At 36.8% G+C, this 20,117-nt stretch overlaps 1 protein-coding gene across 1 annotated transcript in view; it reads right to left on the bottom strand.

The window, feature by feature from the left end:
- Positions 1-20,117, bottom strand: part of ABCA12 (ATP binding cassette subfamily A member 12) — a 189,205-nt gene that overhangs the window by 75,749 nt on the left and 93,339 nt on the right. The window contains exons 5-10 of the mRNA XM_073218139.1: positions 14,936-15,027; positions 12,882-12,979; positions 10,098-10,283; positions 8,309-8,487; positions 5,535-5,647; positions 1,041-1,116 (exon numbers count right to left, since the gene is read on the bottom strand). Of these exons, the coding sequence (XP_073074240.1) occupies positions 1,041-1,116; positions 5,535-5,647; positions 8,309-8,487; positions 10,098-10,283; positions 12,882-12,979; positions 14,936-15,027 (744 nt within the window). The remainder of the gene's footprint in view (positions 1-1,040; positions 1,117-5,534; positions 5,648-8,308; positions 8,488-10,097; positions 10,284-12,881; positions 12,980-14,935; positions 15,028-20,117) is intronic.

The raw sequence follows: 20,117 nt of genomic DNA, 5'->3' as shown, positions 1-20,117 counted from the left end.
GATGGCTAAATAGGGAAAGTGTTTAGAAGACCCAGCTATTTGGAACTTGGCGTCTTAGCTAGGGGACAGCTGCTCCAGGCTGCTTGGTCCTTCTGCGAGGAACATCTGCTCACAGCCACCTGACAGGAGAAGAAAGGTGGGAGCAGGCACAGGAGGCGTTTGTTTATGAAAGGAGTTTGCCTAGAAGTTACCCAGGGTTGCAGAACTTCTCATTACATAATAGAAAGCCCATAAGTGACTGCAGAGATTCTATTTTAGAAAAAAACAAATGGTTAAAAATCAGTCCTACTATTTGTTTTTATTTGCACAAATTTCTACTAGCACAAAAATGTATCCTTTGGGACTAAAGCCAAAATATTCCAATTGTATGATTTATCAGGCCAAAATAACCATTACATATCAGGCTACCTAGTCTCTAAATTTGCTTTGAATTATAGGAATTTACTTCCTCTACAGGTAACTGCTTGCTACCATAATTATTACAGTTCCTTCAGGGAACTGCTTACATTAATGGTGTTTAAAAGCCAAAGCTGCTGCTGTTCATTTCTACTGCCTATTTTTGGAATGACATATTTACATGCCCCAGTAAGAGTCCAAAATTAAACTATCTGGAAACAGCTTTGCCTATCTGAACACTACTTAAGCAAACAAATTTTTGCATTACTTTGGGCAAAATAAATATTTTGATTATTAAAAGCTGAAATAAGTAGTAATGTGAAAACCTGGAAACTCATACATCTTTCCTGATGAAAGACCTTTAAAAGCTGGAAATTGGACCTCTAGCTAGATTCTCCTCATAGATACAAGGTAACCCATCCAGACAGACACAGTGGATCTGGTTGTACAAATGTAGAACTGAAAAAAGAGATCTTCATGTTGCATTATCCAAAAGTATCACTGAATAATAACAAAAATCTCTCAACTATACTATACTTCAAGTATGTCCCTTTCTTTGTCAGGCAATAGTTGGTTTTTCTGTTCCACAGTCTTACACCTGATAAAAGAATTATGTTCATGAATTGCTTTTAACAAAGACTTACTGTGCAGCCAAGCTACTTGGGGATAATGACTGTCCATCTTCCTCACTCCACACATGAGTTGTGTTATTGGAGCCACCTAAAGTAAGACCATTTATACAGGTGAGCATTTAACATGTTTGCTTAAAGCACTGATTTTTCTTGACAAAAACATCCCAGGTCAAACCAATGAAGAGAAAATGCAGAAAAATCTGCAGAATTTTTCTCCAGAGTATTTTACAAAAGATGTCTATGCTCTTTTTGTGGGAAACATTTGGGATATTTATAGGAAATAGATGCCTGCTAATCAGAATAACTCCAATGGTCAAGCATTTCTAACAAATTCCTCCTCCGTAGTCATACCATTATATTATTTTATCTTAAGACCCATATGCAGAAGCAACTCTTGAACACTGTATTTCAGATTGATTGCCACATGTTTTGTTAATCAAATGAGGCCAATTTCAGTCTTATGGGTCACTGGATTTATTTCTGCCTCGATTGTCAAGAATACAGCCTTCGGAAACATCTGCCAGCACTAATCTATATTTTTCCATCTTTCAAAAAGCAGCTACTGATTTCAATTGAATGCAACTGTGAATGCAAATTGGCCAATGTTAACAGAACGATTCTGAGTGGTCTCAAATGATATAAAGGTTCGGAATGTGGAAGGCAGTCACTAAGCTGGGTTTCATAAAAACCATACGTGAAGATCTAATTCAATGTGGTGAATTGCCCTTGTAAGTTAAATAGGTCACTGACTGAGCTTGCCACATAACGTACCACTAAAGAGTAAGGGTACAACACCATTCACATGAAAAATTGAAAATGAAGATTCTTTAAGTGACTACTGCATAAATAAAAATATCATAAATTCAAAGCTTTCATTCAACCCCTTTAGGGAAACGGTATCACTTATTTCAGTCTTAAGACACTACATATTACTTATAAATAATCCAGTATATTTCACTGTGGTCAATTTTCACACTTTCAATAGGATATTTTATTAGTGGCTCTACTAGTTCTCCCATTGTCCCTTGTTACTGTGTCCTAAAGCCTCCTAAAATCTGCTCAATCATCCACACTTTTCTGGTGCTGATTGTTTAGTTTATTTAGATTAGAATGTGTGTGAAAGAAACTATCAAGGAATGAAAGACCTCTTTGTCTCTCAGCTGTGTTTGAGTAATGTTTGCACCATCCCTAGTAACTGGCAGAGTGGCTTTTGAGTTTTCCTGTTCAGCAGCGTGGAGTTTCTTTGTGCTTAAGGGGCAGCTGAGTATTACTGCTCTAATGATAGCAATGCATGTGAGCTGAAGAACCAAGGATGAAGATGCCCAGAATAAATAAATCTAATTAATAATGCTAATACCTCTTATTTACTGTCATGCACATATGGAATAACCAAGGATAGAAGCTGTTGAGATTCATGCTTTTGCAATGTAAATATATATAAAAACATTTTTCCAAAATCAGATCTTGCTCACTTTGAACTCTTACATGACATTGAGCAAGTTCATTGGCATTTACTTATTATATGGCTATCGAGTTTCTCCTCCCCCTTAAGCTAATAAAATGAGTAATGAATAGAGGTTAATTTTGTACATATCAGTGATAGACTTCACCCTGACATTAAGTAGGGATTTTTCTCTTTGGCCACTTTTCCCTCTGGACTATAGAGTATCTCAGAAGAAATGCTGTACTAAGTAGGCTTTAATGAACTGGAAAATGTTACAGAACTTTAAAAAGGGATATTTTACTTTTTTATTTGTAGGGTACTTTAAAACAGTGCCCATAGACATAGAAATCTAGTGCACAGATAACCTCTTTTCACTAGTAAGGATTGCTTTCTATTTAAAGAAGTAATTTCATGTAATTTACTACTTTGCAAAGCAACAAACTTCAATGAGTCACAAAGGTAATTTCTGCTCTCAAAACACAGTGCTTATAAAGGGAAATACTAAAGTGTATTAACTGTGAGAAGGAATCCTCACTGGCCCAGAAAGGAGAATTAGATCCCTTAAGATGGGAAGTTAGGAGACATCCTTCTTCCCAAGTGCTCATGAGCACCTTCATATTTTCATGGTTGCTGAGCAGTCTCCTGAAGAAACCTTAAAGTGTGTTCATATTTGATGTTGAATCAAAAACAGGCATGGGGATGGGAGAAGTTTGCAGAAATCAGAGTGCAGAGAGGAATCGGGGAATGGCCGTAGAAAAATGTAATGTGGGATGGAATCTGCACGATGAATCAAACTCTACCAACGGCTGAAAGTGGGAATGGTTCTGAGGTCCAGCAGTGGCAGGTTCTTGCATGTCCCGGTGAGACATCCCACAAATGAGTGTGTATATGTCCCAGACAATAAATGTGAGTAAAGGCGTCTTGCAAAGGGCTCAAGGGAACTAACTGGCTTTGGGGATAGACAGATCCAGGTTCTAATAATCTCAATTTGGCCACTTGCTGGATGGATAACATAAGGCAAAGTGTTCATCCTCCCTGCGCATCACTTTCATTGTCTTTAAAATGAGATAACAACTGTATAATTGAGAAACATAATGCTAAACTCATTCTGGACAGGGAAATGCTAACCAAAATAGAGTTATTTTGATGAAAAAAGAGATGTAAGATAATAAAACACAGCATTGACACAAGAAAAACTACCTCTTATTTTCATTCTTGGAAAGAGTGGCAGGTGACCTTCAAAGGTATTTGAACCATGTCATACATTAGAGAGAGCCCGAGCAGCCATGGTATGAGATGCCACCCACTCCAGCTTAAACCCGGTGTAAAGCCAAAGGAGAAACTGTTTGAATTTCATAAACACTGCTAAACTCCATGAAGACGAAGCCTGGGTTGGTGGCCTGGGTAACATGGCAGGTTCCTGTTCTTCGGTCTAGAGACCCCTTTGCTGTTGAGCTAGGTTCACTGGTGCAGTCTTAGATGACAAGTTTGAGTTCCCTGAAGGGTTTCCAGAAATATTTGGAAGGATTTTCAAATGCTGCATAATTTCTGCTCAAGCCACTAGGGACTTGGGGTTAATGACTTTTAGGAATTGACATTAATGCTCCCTCACTGGTTCTCAGATGGATGAAGTGACAAGAAATTAAAAAACAAATTTAAACGTGTCGAATTTTACAAATAACAACACATTTCCTCGTCATCTTAACCACCTGACAGTATGTTTTAATACAGGCTGAACATTAGCGCATTCATAGACATGAGACATGGCTATTGTGAAATTTAGTTAATAAGTACTGTTTACTTCTCTGGCTTCTGAGGCACCAATAAGCTTTTATCAAGTGTAAAACTTTTTAAACTTTTCCCCTTCACTATATATAATTACAAGGTGTGAGTCTGAAGATGAAAAGGAAAAGAATGGTAAAGAGAAACTTGAAGTTGTCAAGTCTTCAAGATGCAAATAAAAAAATACAGAGGAAATAATTAGTGTTTGTTAGTGCACTGTCTGGATATCTGGCCTGAACGTTTTTTAAAGAGTAAGCCCTTTTTTTCTAATGTGTATCAAGACCATCAAATGTAATGATCAATCTTGCAAGTTAGTCGTTAATTCCGTAATTGTAAATATAAAAAAATGTTCTAGCCTAACAGAAATGGATATCCAAAAGCATGTTACACCCTCCAAAGAGAATTCTTCAAAGCCTACCCAAGCCTACTCTTCATATGAAAACTAATTGTTTTAAGACCTTATAATGAACAATCAGCTTGTGACCTAATACTTTCAGGATACTTTGTAATCCAAAGGTAAAGTTTATATACTTAAAAGCTGACAAATTCAATTGAGAAAACATAATGCTAAACTCATTCTGGACAGGGAAATGCTAACCAAACATTTTACTTGGTACTTCACAGTAGGGATTTGTTTCTTGCAGCTCTAAGTCTCTGTCTCTATGCTCTGTCTCTGTGTGTCAGCAGGCAGCTATCTGTCTACTTCCATGTGTGTGGTTTATAATGCTTCTACATAGGCAAAGGTGACATTTTCTGACTCTCTAGCAAGGTGCTATAGCTTCTTCTACTGGATGGCAGCATAGTTATCTCGCCTGTTTCTGCTCTGCTGTCTATCATGCATTTTCTAGATGTCTGATTAAGGGGTATATTTTTGCCAATGAAAGATTCATCCTGATTAAAAAGCCAAAATTTGAAAATGAGGGCAAAAATACTGCAATGCAGTATAGACTTTTGTTTCCAAAAGTAGTGGAGAAATCTATTCATTGAGGAAATCTGAAATTAATTTCTAGATACTAATTTCCATACCAAGTATAAACAGTCTTTTACAAGCTAAGAGAGACCATTGCCACCTACAAAAAAATCCTGGAAAGTCACAGCTCTTTCCAGCCATTTCTTCCTTTTTTTTCTTTAATTAGCTAGAGATGCAGATTTAGCCACAGCATATGCCCACACCTAAGAATAATATCACTTACGAATGATTACTTTGGTTGCACTCCGTTTTGTATTTCTAATAGGCTTTTTGACACATAGTTTAATATGGTAAAATGGAAATGGAGTACCTTGAGCTGCAGAGTCCAGCGTGTACAGCAGATGTTTAACAGATTTATGGAGAGTTCTGAAACCTTCATTAGTTCTGACACGTGGATAAACCTTCTGCACAACCAGCAGCGCACTAACGAGTTAAGAAACAATTAAACCAGATTGCATTTCAAGGTTTGCAGACAGAAACAAAAGGTTATTCAAGGAGAAAATGGCTACGGTATAGAAAATTATTCTTATAACATAGAAGACAAGATGCTGCTTTTGTTATTTAATTTGTTTGTTTGTTCAGGCACAAAATCCCCCCAAAAATGGTCTTGAAGCAGACAGAGCACATCACATTTCCAGGATTCTTTAAGCCTTGGGACTCAATGGCCTTAGCTAAATGAGTAAAGTTCATTTTAGTTGTTTCTGTTAAGACTTAAGAATCAGTGGTGAGGAGTAGCAAATTGCAATGAAAGGATCTCTCTTTTGGATAACTAAAGGGAAAAACTAAATATGGGAAACTATTTTCATTAAAAGCAAGTCCAAATAAAGGAATCAGTTTCAGGAGTTATTATTACATAAGTATTTGATAAATATTTATCTTTTACTAATGTTTTTTAAAAAGAAATGGAGCTTGCCCTAATTAAGGGCTGTATTCTGTCCTCTAAGTGGTCCACAGGCACTGCTCCAGGGGTGGATCAGAATTAATATCTAGACTGACGGGCACTGTCGTCCCAGCATTCTTATGTCAATGAGATGGGCAGTCTGCACTGGGGATGGACAACTGGTAAATTCACTTATGCTTGAGTTCATTCTGCATTCCAAAAAGCAATTAGTTATTTTAATAATGACTCTTCTTTCTTTTTATTGTCATTAATACATTAAAAAAAGAAAAGGTGGCATTTTACCAGGATGTCTGAATTTCACAAATATGTGATTTATGCCACAATCAAGGCTGAGGAACTGCTTTAATTTCTATAAGTACTAACTAGAACAAAAGGCTTTGTTAACAATTTGTTAACATTGTGAAGTTAAACAGAGTATAAATTAGCTAATCATTTCTCCTATGTATCTTAGTCAACTAAAGGCTCACTCTGGTATGCATACAATATATGCATACACTTTCATGGTATTCTACAATATTTTTGGAATTTTAATATTCAGATTAAGGCCATTTTAATTTTAGCTCCCTAGCTACAGCTCTATATTAACAGAGCTAAATTTTGAGTGTCCTCTATTTTCTAGTATAATACTAGGGTGTACAGACAGATATGTGTGTATGCAAATCTAAGCATACACTAATATATGTATAAATGTATTATATACATGCACATTATTTTATTTACTTCTGTAATATTTTATGAAGTCAGTTTTATTTGCCCTACTTTGCAGATGGGAAAACTAAAGTTCCGACAGTTAAATAACTTCAACAAGGCTTTCCAGTTAGTAATAAGCAGAGTAATAAATAAATTGTATATCTGGTTCTGTCTGATTTCAGTTTATGTTTTTTCTATTCTAGATCTTGCCTGTGGCACAGCAACTTTGCCCCAGAATAGCAGGTGGAGGAGAACAGAACATTTCTGCACAGATCCCATGGGCATTGTTAACTTGTTACTCCAGTTGTGTGTTTGGCAAATAATTCTTTTCACCTCTGCTCTGAGTATGGTACATAACAGTTGATAACTCAGGAATTTTTATATTCGCCCCCAAGAATCTCCTGACTCTCAGAGTTTGGATTGCTTCTGAACCTTGGTGACTGTGATCAGTTAAATGGTCTCAGGTTGTAGATCTCTGCCAACCTTCTTCCAAGTCGGCCCTCTACCTGACTCACCTAATCTGTTGTCCCAAATTAACCCTTCAGAGACTGAACACTTGGAAATCTCATTAAAACTGTCAGCATGGTTATTAATGTCATTAACAAAATGTCAGTTGACTGAATTCATCTTTTTCTAATAAAACATAACTTAAAATAATGATACCTGGGTCTCTCTGAAATCCTTTGAAACACTGATCAAAATATTTTTATTTTACTTCATAGATTTTCTTTCCTACTCTTCATCACATAAAATTGGTAGTAATCTAAAACAAGTTGCCTTGTAAGTAAAGATAATTTTTTTAAATAGCTTTTGTGATGCATATCTCAGCACAGCTTCTTCCTCATGAATGGTGAAAATGATGTATATTTTTTCAGATGCACATCTTGTTTTTTTGAGATGGCTCATTTTTGCTACTTTCTGTCATAACCTTAACACTATATAACTGTTTCTGGTGATTGGGTTATATAACAACTTACACTTTGAAACAAAAAAGTTGCTGGAGGAAATGATGAAAGTTATTACGGGTTCATTTGTCCCTATTACTTGATCAGCAAAGGGTAAGATAAGCCAATGAGACCATAATTTGGTGAAAAAATAGTCATTTGTGAGGCAATTATAGCTTTCAAAGACACTCTCAGTTTAATAATAGTAAAGAAGATTTAACTTTAAAAGACAAATGGTGTATAAAGGGCTCTTCAGTAGAAATAAAATGTTCTGGGATACCCACTGACAAACAGTTGTGAAGACTGCTGTTCTTCCTCCCTTTCTCACATATACTTTGATAGCGCTGATGACCATTGTGTGTGTTTCTTTTTTTGCTTATCTTCACTGATAAGCCCTCACTGTCAGTGCTAAAATCTGCAATAAGTTGCTGAAGGATAATTTGTTCAGTATTTAAATGACCCACCTACCAGTGATCCTCACAGGAATCACTGGTAAAAAGACTACTTTGTAAACTGTATCATTCCACTTAATTTCTTACATTTTCGTACCTGTTTGCATTTTGAAGAACATCAAATAGATTACTTAGTGTTGTGTCATTCTGGAACATATTTGGAAGACTAGAGAGAAGCTGCCACACAGCTTTCTGTTCTTGCACTTGTGAGAGGAAAGAGAACACTTTGACCACCTCCTGAAACACTGTCTTCTGGGTGTTGGGATCATGCGACATCTTGAGAAATAAAACCACAAACAGGGCAAAATGAGGCTTTAACATTTGTAATCACAGGGTTTACTGTCTTTGAAAGCATTACAAATCTAGCTTTCACTTTCAGATTTGCCTTCAGTTTGAAGTCATCTTTATTAGGAAAACCTATAAATGTTTCTAATGTTCTTTAACATAATTGGATTATTTCCTATACATCCAGAAATGGGCATATTTAAAATTTGGTTAACCGAATTATACAAAATATACTAAATTGTACTTTTGGAAATTAAAATCAATTTCTTAAAATCAGCTTCTGAGTAATATTTTTGTTTTTCCCTATGACCTGGTTTAGGAGCTGCAGATATCTGATGCATATATAAATGTATATATAATTCATATATATGAAAATATTTTCTATGACAATTACACATACTTAATGGAATAAAATATTTCAAAAGTTCTGTTGTAAACCAGGAACTTTGGTAATAAGTGATTTAAATAGTGAATGAACCTATGTGATAATCACATCTTATACTATAAGCAACAGATTTGCAAAAGCCATGACCTTTGCCCTTGCTCTAGATCAAGGACTCAGCTAGTATTCTAAGAAATAAAATATTTTCTTCATTGTATTCCCATCCAAAGCATTTTTATAATAAGTTCACACATGCTAGTTAAGTCAGGCTTTTCTTCTGTCATACTTCAAGTTCTTTGCATCCTGAGAATTATTTTGGACAATGTATTCTTAACTGCACATTCTACTATATATGACTGCTGAGTTTGTTAAATGAAAGCAAAAGCTCTAATTTGGATTGGGGTTCTTATCACAGTATCTTTAATCTGGATTTAGAAAACTCAGGTTACTGAAGATAATTTAAGCATTTTGTACTTAATAAAAAATACAATAAAATTCAGAGAATCAAGGGGAAAATATTAGAAAGGACATGCTTCATTTATTTGTTTACAAAATTCAAAAGAATTCTGAATAATCTTTCACTGTATAGTCTTTCATTAAATGTAGATTATAGGCATCTTATTTTCACATCATAATTTAAGACTTGTATATAAAATGGTCATTAGCACATTACAGTATGAAGTTTTCAGTTCTAATGTATAATATTTTGGAGAAGGGGGTATATTGTTTTATCAAAAATAAGCTTATCAAGTTAGGTTGGACGTTAGTGAGTAAAATTAAAAACACTACCCATTATCCTAACTTCTGAGACTTATAGTGCTCCAATAGTTTATTACACTTACGCTACATTAAGTAATCTCACTTAAATATCTCATAGAAAGCAATCTTCATTCACCATAAAGTGAAGCCATATTTTATCTACAAAGATATGTCTACATCAACCATAATGCAATATTTTTGGTTCAACATTGAAATCATTTCAAGCCAGCACACTTAAATGGAAAGAACACATTACTGGGCATTAGATATTGTGTGTGAATCTGTGGGATGCCTCTATGCCAAAGCTGAGCAAATACTCCAGCTAGCATTTCCCATCCATGTGGGCTATGGAGTTGCTTTTAGACTCATGCTGAACCACTTTGCAGATACAAGAATGGAGACAATATAGGTCTTTCTATTTTTTATAAGAGCTTGATCATATTAAAATATTCACACTCACCTGAGAGAATTGGTTTGTTAATTCTTGGAGAGAAGACTCTAAAAGGGTCATGTTGGACAGGCAAAATTTGTTAAAAACATTTTTCCCCAGAGTGGTCCAGGAGAAGGCATAATCAGCAATATATTTGGGATAGCTCTCACACAGTTCTCTTCGTATATCTTCTGATGTTCCATTTTGCTTTAACCGCTAAAGTTGTGTATTAAAGAGTGGGATAGAGAGATAAATATTAAAATATCCTAGTCTTCAAGGAAACTGACCTGTCTCCACAACAGCCATTTTAAGGTCCTGTATTTCACCAACTATTAAGATAACACTAAAATACATAAGGTTGCTCCATGAAAAGTTATCAGGAGAATGTGGGAATGTTGTAATTGTTGTCATTGTTATGATTTAAATGACTTATATATGATTTAATTGAACTCATTTCCTGTTTCTGACCAGAGAACCTAAATGCACCAGATTTTTTCTGATTAAAATCTATAGGCTTAAAAATCTTAGTTTCTCCTGGGCATTTAGCAACAGAATTGGGTGCCCTAACTCTTTGTGACACTTTCTGGGAAACTGGCCTCGGTCTTTAGAGACTTACAAAGAGAAGGAGTTTGGTCGATTTTTAGAGAAGTGGACAGACATGGATTATGTTTCATTCATAGAAATTACTTCATTTAAGAATTAAACATAAGAAGAAAGAGTGAAAACACACTTATAAAAATACATAAAAGTATGTAATTACCAAAAGCAATTAATTGGAAAGCATTTTTGTAATGGAATCATTGTAAGTCCCCCATATAGTTCACAGTACAGACCAGTCACAGATGCACCATATATTTTCACTATAATATTGATTCCATTTACCATTACTAAGTTGTTTAAGTGTTCACAGCATCAAATTATATTTAGTTGTAACATTTAATGGGTCCATCCTAATAATTAATTTTATAGTCTCATGAGGTGAAGGCCAGCTAACCTCATCCTCCCCTTAAGTTTACATCACAAAATTACACTATGCCTCCCAGTGAATCCATTTCTAAAGTAATGGAGCAGAATCCACTTATTCTAGGAAATACTCTTCAGAGCTGGGTCTTCTAGTCATTTATATCTCTTTCTTTACATTATACATAAACTCACCCCAACATGGGTTTCTCTACTCATTCTTGTAGGGGTTGCAGAAAGCAGTATAAATAGAAAGGAAGAGAAATCAGAGACTCCTGACACAGGCTTCAATTTGTCATCCTAATTTTTATATCCCTTCCCAGCTCTAATTTCTCTAAAATTCTGTATCCAGACATAGAAATTTCATTTTTTAGTTATTCCCACTGGGTATGTGACTCTGTGCAGCCTCACAAAATTCTGAAATTTCATTCTATGTGGGAAAGAGAACTTGGGAGTTTCAATATAATGATGCAGTATTTTTGAGAATAGCATTGATACTCTAGATATTAAAGAATGTAACTGATCTGATGCAAGACTTTTTAGGAACCAACATGGAAGAAATAGAATGGAACAAAATAACTTTCTCTAGTTTACACACTGGCCTGATTTTGGGAGGCCTTAAATTGGAATTAACTGGGCATACTGGGGGCTTCCCATGCTAGATAGGGTGGTTTAGGAACTGCAAATATTAATTGTTATTAAAACCAGACTTTCACCGTCTAGACTGGACTGAATGGGAAAGTCCTGTATCTCAGCCAGCACTGACAAAATTGCCTTGATGGGTCTGGTGCTTTTTCCTGGCATCTCTGTATTATCTTTTGGCACATTTACCAGTTTTTAGAGATGCCTCAGTTATATAGGATGTAAATTCAAGGGTAACTAACAGATACATATTAAGCAGAAGTGGTTATGGTTGCTGGAATATAAATAAAAGTTGGAGATGTGTCTCCATGATTCAGATGGAAGAAATGTCTACTGCATAAAACATGGATATATTATTTAAGATGCTTGAGTGTATGAGAGAGAGAGGGAGAAGTTCTCTCTATTGCAAAATACTGAAAATGATCTTTTCTTAATTTCTAAAGAACACATAAACCAGGGCTCAAATGCCTAGAGGGGCCAGCCAAGTATTGTCAGTGTATGAATCTGTTTGGATGAAAGACAGTAAGGAAAAGTAAGAACTGTAGTTAACACAAGAGTACCTGTTCTGCCTAAAGGCATTCAAATGCAATTTCTTAAAATCCCAGTATACACACACACACACACACACACACACACACACACACACAATCACACACTCATTTAGCCAGTTTATGCCTCTGATAGAAATTATGTTTATTATCTTGCAAACTGGAATCTTAAAGTGGATGACTAGTAAACAGGGAAATCCATAGGTAAGCTCTCTAAGTATGCTATGTAAAAAGGATTTACAACTGTGGGAGGTATTTTCCACAGCTATAATTTTTCCAAAGGTATTGTCAGTATGGATGAGGCAGCAAATGTGATGAGTGTTATAGCTTCGTTTACTTTTATATAGCTTTTTTAAATTCCCTGTTTCAGAAAATTAAAGATTGCATATAATGCCACCCTATCTCTTACTAAAGGCAAATCTTATGTCAATTAAGGGACTTAACAGGGAAGTAAATAAATATCCAAGACCTTAATGAATTCAGAATTTCTCAGAATTAAGCTTTCTTTCAAAGAGTTCCTAAGAAAATAATTTCCCTGAGACATTACTCCAAATGGGAAAGGTACCCAAACCTCTTCCTGTTCGGGAGATCCCTCTATCAACCTAAGCAGCATTTGTTCAACAGTTCTTTAGTATCAGTCCATTACAGAATTGAGTGAAATTACCTTTTCCAAGCTAAGAATCCGGGCAAGAACTTGACTACTATTGAAAGTATCTATTCCAGTACCTTCTAAATTAGAACTTGGCTTGGGAAATACTGTGGCTGCAATAGAGGAAAGAACAGATTAGCATTCCAAAGATAAATACACACATGGGCAGGTCCACACAAGAATCCATAAATTCCACTTGTGCTCTCAAATACCCCACAGCAAGAAGGTTGCTCAAATATGCATCTTTCACAAAAGTTTCACACTGGCAAAAGGGCAAATTCCATCCGTTTTTCTTTTCATATAAAATTGTGATGGTTTTGGTCTGTTCTTGGGTTTTTTCCAATCGTTTTAAATGTCATTTGCTTTCATTCCAGTTTATGTCATTAAATTTCATCACCAATATTATTGCCTAATAAACTGAATCATTTCCGTGCAGGCCTAGAGGATTCGAGGTGCCTCCATGAGCTCCACAGATCGATCACATCCAACATCTGTTCAAAGGACCTGCCAACACACATCTGGTGATAACGGCTTTCTTTTTAATTATTCAACTGGGAGGTAGAAATCTGCTTAGGATCATAAATTCTGTCCTCCCCGAAGTGGTTTCTGAATGATATTTCAGATCAAATAAATGGGATGAAGCAATTAGTCTGGACTATGGTATACTCTAATTAAGTAATTCTCAAAGTGGTCTCATCTAGTAATATTTATAATGTGGCAGAATGTTCTGGGTTAGGAGCATTAGCTAGAAGAGTATGTCCATCTATAGCATGGATACTCATTAAGCCAGTATGATAATTTTGATAAAGTTCAGACAGAAATACTCTGTTATTCTTACAGCAAAGAATCTTAATATTCAAAAACAGAGTGACCTATTATCAGTAGGGTCTAAGCTTTATTATAAATGCCTACAGGGTTGAAGAATCTTCCAACTGATTCCTCCAGGCCAAGGCAATACATCTGTGAGATGACTGGCCAGGGCGAGAAACATAACTGGTGTCTGCAGAGCAAAGCAAAGCTTACTAGACCGCAACACTATGATCTTATTTCCACTGTGCTTTAACCTACTCAGCCAAACACCCACAGATCATTCATGACAGAACATTAACTCCTGAAAACCACTCACCACCATATTCCCACTACATTAACACAGGATTTTCTTCATTTGGTCCATCAACTTGTACTGGAATGTTATATTTAATGTCACAGAATCTTAAACACTCCGTGTCATTTTTAAAGGTACTTTTTATTTTCCAGAGCATCAGTCATCTTCCAACAAATGGGAATCTTTGTTTGGTTCACTAACATATCCCTAGGATTTAGACCAGTGCCTACAGGACAGCAAGCACCCCATAAATATTGACTGAATGAATGTAAAACAGTCCTGCTGCTTTGATTGTTTATTCTCATTCTGAGGCTTCTAATGGGCGTTTCTCAAGACCACAGCATCGCCATCGCTTGGCTAAGGCTCAGGAAGCTCAGCCTCAGGGTCTTCTGTACACTGAAGTTGCAGGGCCACCAGCCTAGCAGTGAATGAAGGAAGCACACATCACACTGAGTGACTGTGACATTGGGGGTTGAGCGGGAGGAGGAAGAGCCTAGCCGGAAGAGTCCCTGCACGGCAGCTCTTGCAGTTGGATGGATGACTGTAGACAGGGCACTTAACCCTATTGGGCTTCAGATTCCTTATCTGTAAAATGGAGGATCTCTGAGAGTCCATCCAATCATTTTTATAACTGGGCTTTCTCCCCACCCTAGCATGATCAATTGCAGATAAGGAAAGAGTCCCCAGTCGATTCTGAGGAAGTGTGCAATGCTCCATCTCGTATTAGTACATAGGCTTTTGATCCCAGAGAGATTTCAGCAAGAACTTAATTTCCAATTATTCTCGAAAACTTTGCATAATTGTACTATCACACTCAGGCATTAAGGAAGATTTAGATCTCTTCGGGATATTCTAGACATTCCATCTTTGTTTGAAAAGTTAGAAGAGTAACGCTTTGAAAGATTAGACCTCACCGGGTGTTCCAAGGGGCCTGGTCTAAACTTGACAGAAGAGAACGGCTTACCCGGTGATACGTGCCTTCTTTCTGGAACTTGGGTGCTCTGTGGTGATAAATTGCTGTCCTTCTCCAGGTTGGATGACTTTCTCAGAGTTTCACTATAGAAGAAAAAGCAAGAACTCTATAACTTCACCCGCATTCATTTCAGTTAGTTACAGCAAGGTATTATGTAGCAGGTTCTAGGGCTCCAAGGACTCTCAGATTTTTAATATACCTTCTAGGATTTTAACAGAAGACCTCACCTAACCATACAACAATGAACATATAAAGTCTCCTACAAGGTAAATTTTTCTTTGGAGAAAATGCCCTAGATGAGGTTTAAAATAGTTACTTTTACTTTAATCTTATAGAAAGGAAATGATTTTTAAAAGACATTGGAGCTAAATATTGAAAGTATTTATGATTTCTTTTTCTTTTAAAAAGATGATGAATCTCAAATAGAAGAGAGTTCAAAGGTGCTTCAAGGACTGAAACAAAGGTCAGCTTATTCATCAACCTTGAAAGAAAAACAAGTTTTCTATGTTAAATTATTGATGACATTTTGAGGACTGTCAAAGACAAATACTTGTAAGTCAGACTCAGGAAGAAAGAAAAGAGCACAATTTATTGACTATCTAGTCTGTGCCAGGCCCTGTGGTGGATGTCACTACAGGTGGCACCAGGTGTTGAAGGAATATCGATATAAAGCATATTTTTAATTGTCCCGAATGTATCAAATGTGGCAAGAACAGTGAAGTTGTGTCAGGAATCTCTGTGCAATGTGATCACACTAGCTTTTCCAAGAAAACCTTGGAACTTCCCACAATTTAGTAACCCTCTGTTTAACAACTCATTTCCTTTTTTAGCTAATTATTAGGAAAATGCAGATAATCATGTTTTCTTGAAAACTTGATTATTACCAAAAGTAAGTGCTTAATATAAATGCATATGTTTCAAGAGTGAAATCAGTCCAAGTGCTGATGTGAATAATTTTCAGAATTCCTGAAAGTTGATGAATTTTGTGTAGTTGTTTTTTTAAAAAGCTTACTTAAGGTATGTAAGGATGGATAATAAAAAGATAGTAATAGAAAAACAAAAAGTTCTCCTTATTACTGTGATTCAATTTGACTTCCTTTTTAGAAACAAGATTTGCATCCTGTTCCAGGGTACTTGGTGATTTATAGTTGGAAAAACAAAATCTGTGTCTTTTTTCTGGTATGTCCTTTTAATAAGAATGATAGGAAGAGGTGATATTTGTTTTCATTCTCTAGTGTTTTTCTAATATTCTCTTTAAAATGTACTGGTTGCTACAAAAGTCCTGCATTTTTAATGTGTATTTGAATTATTCATGACCATGACTGTATTCCCCTAAACCTTTTTACATTCCTTATGCTGACTCTTTGGATGGGAAAACTGTTCAGATAAAAATAAAAACTGACCTGAACCTTCTCCCTTCTCTCAAACTTTTGAAGTTTTCAAAAGTTTGGAAAAGTTGAGTTCACTTTTCTTTTTCTTGACATTTTTTTAGTTCAACATGAACTACTACAAGGACGACTACTGAATATCAACACTTTTTGAAAATAAAGGGGGAAACTACCTTCATAAAAATTTAAAGGAATAGCGACAGCAACAAAAACTAAAAGGAGAATGAAAATGATCAAACAAGCACAGAAAGAACAGGAGAAAACAGACTGCATAACAAGTGGGAGTGATGGGGAAAGAACGAGGGCAGAGGTGAGGAGAGCGCGGGCTTGGAGAAGCCAACGCCGCAGCTACTCTACACCTTGCCCATCTCCCCACGTTCAGATAAGAGCCCTGACACTACTCCTTCAAATATTCTTAAAACACCAAAGATAGGCAAACTCATCCCCTTTCCAGCAGGCTGCTGCTCAGCAAATTCTGCTGCTTCCAGACAAGGAACCTCGGAGGCCTCTTTTCTAACAGATGTGTCCTTCGTCAAGAAGTACCCACGGTGACGTGGTAGCCCATTCAGTCTGTGCTACAGGACTTGGGAGGTGATCCATCTCCTTTGCTGTGGCTTTGGCAGGCCTTTTTGTCTGGGTGAGGGCTCAGGATATCACATGTGCTGTGATTTACATCTGCTTGTGAATGCTCCCATTTTACCCTGCATTTACAACACGTGGTGTGAAGTCATGTGTCCACTGCCATTGTGACAAAACTATTGTCTTTAAATTCTTAAAATGGAAACCGCAAAATAAATGTGCAGCCGAGAGTAACTGTGGGTGAAGGATGAATGAAGGCTGTAAGCTGAAATATAGCTTATTTCCTAAGATAATTCTTTTAACTCCCTATTAAATGACTAAAGAAGGGCAGGAAGGTAGCCAGTCTTACTGATTTAGTGGTAATCTCTGAACTTCCTAATCAGTATGACCAGGCTTATACACAGAGCACTATATGCTTTTTTGAATGACAGGAAAGAAACAGGACCCTGTTTGTTATTTCATACAATTTACGCACTTTGTATGTATTTTATACCAACTTTAAGTGTGCAGTTGACCTTTGAACAACACAGGTTTGAACCTTGCAGGTCCACTTAAACATAGATTTTTTCAATGAAAGAGTACTGTACTGTAGATATATTTTCTCTTATGATTTTATTAATAAAATGTTCTTTTCTCTAGCTTACTTTATTGTAAGAATATGGTATATAATACAAATAACATAGAAAATGTGCATCAATTGCTTATGCTATCAGTAAGGCACTGGTCAATGGTAGGCTATTCATAGTGAAGCTTTGGGGGAGTCAAAAGTATACGAAGGGCCTTTAACCACTTTGTTGTTCAAGGTTCAACTGTTTTATGTCTGTCTGCTTTCCTATTCCTGCCACTTCTCCACTTAAGACGATGACATCTTTGGAAGTAGGCACCATATCTAATTCATCTTTTTATTCCAAACACCTAGCATACTACTGGACCGTAAGGTTGGACAGCTGATTAAATGAACAGAGACAGCCTTGCAGGAGAATGGCAAAAAGAGCTTTGGGTTTAGCAGGCATCTTTGGAATCCTGCTCTAACTCTTCTCTTAAAAGATCTCAGTCATTACCTTCCACATCTGCAAATTAGGAATGACACACCTACTCACAAGGTAGGGGTATGCTTACCAGTACCTGTCTGGGCCTGTTATCAGAGACACCCACCAATAGTAACTGTAAAAATACCCACAAAGGAGGGTGGTACAAAGACATAGTCTTCGCATCATTATGGAACTGAAGTCTCACACTTACACATCCAGGCTCCAGACAGAATCCCTTTAGAATACTAGAAACTTCAAGATCTCTGAACACCAAGGGATTCACCTCCCATTATTCACAGATCGGGAACTTTGCAAGCACTGCACCCAAGGTTTTGTAATCTCTTCTCCATGTTCCTATTTAATTTTTTATTTGTTTACTTATAATAGGAATTTTCCACTTGCAGTAATGATCAATTTCTCCTTCTTAGACTGTAAAATCTTGAGAAAAGTCTACAGTGTAGTGCACTGGCAGATGGTAGAATGTTTAGTACTTGGCAAGCATTGACTACTAGATGATAAAGACTATCACTTGAAAGAACTGATAGCTAAGGAAGCATCTCTCTCTCTTTTTTTTTTTTTAAATAGCCTCGCCTACCCTCCATTGCTGCATATCTGGTTCTGCAAAGTCCTTAGAAGGGAAATACCCAGGGACAGACAGCACTACAGACACAAACGTATAATCAGACACTGCATCTATCATGTTCATTCATTAACTCACCAACATTTATTAAATTCCCACTACATATAACATAATGGTATCCTCAAATAAGGAACCAGGGGTTATAGTTCGTTAATGGCAATAGCGAAGTAAGGATAGGCACAAGGGACATGGGAGCACAGGGTGGGGCTGCTGAGCTGGTTATCATCTGTGCTTCCCCCAGAGCCAGATCCTGGAATCACAACCCTGACTCAAACCTCTTGCTACTTTAACATTTTTTTCTTCATCCTTTCACTAGACCAGTGGTTCTCAACTGGGGGACTTTTGCCTCCTCCACCCCACCGCCAATCCCAGAGAACACCTGGCACTGAGTGGAGATGTATCTTTTTGTTGTTACAGCTGGAGGGTGGAGTGTGCTACTGTCATCCAGTGGGTACAGGCCTGGTGCTAAGAATCCTACGGTGTACAATGTACAGCTCAACAAAGAATTATCCGGCTCCAAGTAGCAATAGTGCTGACAGTGAGAAAGACCTCACTAGGTGTTACAGATAGGTGATTTCTTCCATGATGACTCATTTCATTCTCATTCCCTAGGAGCAGCTCAGGACACTTAAAACTCCTCCCCTGTAGTGTTCGTAGGAACTCCAAAAGCCCAGAGGAAGTCTCACAGACTCTCCTACTAGATATCTTTGGGACAGATACAATAAGCCAAACCTAGATGCATCTTGAATCCCACACATAGGCTCACCTGAGCCTACAAAAATTCAACTGGGTTAGGCAAGAAAGCTTGAATCAAATTTCCAAGTGGCTGATGACATCATTTAACTACTTTTTATAGGGTCCAGCCACATGCACAGTACAATGGATATGGAGAGGCGTCTCTCGTTTAGGATGCTGGAGGGGTAGATTCTGCCTGGGTGACATGTATAGGGTGCTTTTTTAGAATGGAATTCAATAAAGGAAACACCTTGGATTCAAAATGTTAAGTTTAAGACACTGGGAGTGAAACTAGGCCTAGAGTAGATTTAACTTCTCAGACATGTCTACCAACAGTTACATTTGTGAAATGTCATATTTATAGGTATCATCATAATGGTTGAATTTATGCACTTACACTGGATGTCTTTGTATTTCCTGTGAATGGAAAGACTACCTGTGTAGGTGGTATCCATGTGCACTGGTGTCAAATGCTGTCTATAAAAGGAACTGCTTCCAGAAAAGACACATATGGCAAATCCTAGAAAGAAAATTCTTACATTCTTCTTCTTCTTCTTTTTTTTTTTTTGCCTCTAAGCGTTGTTAAATTTTTTATAATTCTTCCCTTTTACCCCAGAATAATTAAAGGGGTATGTAGTGACACCTGGAAAGAAGATTTAAGATGTGCTCTAGGCTTAGTTCTGATCCCAGCCTCAGATAACATTCATTTTTTACTTTTAACTACAAATAAGAACACTGTAGTGGTATTGAGGCCCCTCAGTGATTTGATGCTGTTGTCCTTCCTGGCCACCTCCAAGCAG

Source organism: Manis javanica, chromosome 12 (genome assembly GCF_040802235.1).
Source record: "Manis javanica isolate MJ-LG chromosome 12, MJ_LKY, whole genome shotgun sequence".
Taxonomy (NCBI): domain Eukaryota; kingdom Metazoa; phylum Chordata; class Mammalia; order Pholidota; family Manidae; genus Manis; species Manis javanica.
This window is presented reverse-complemented; position numbering and strand designations above follow the sequence as displayed.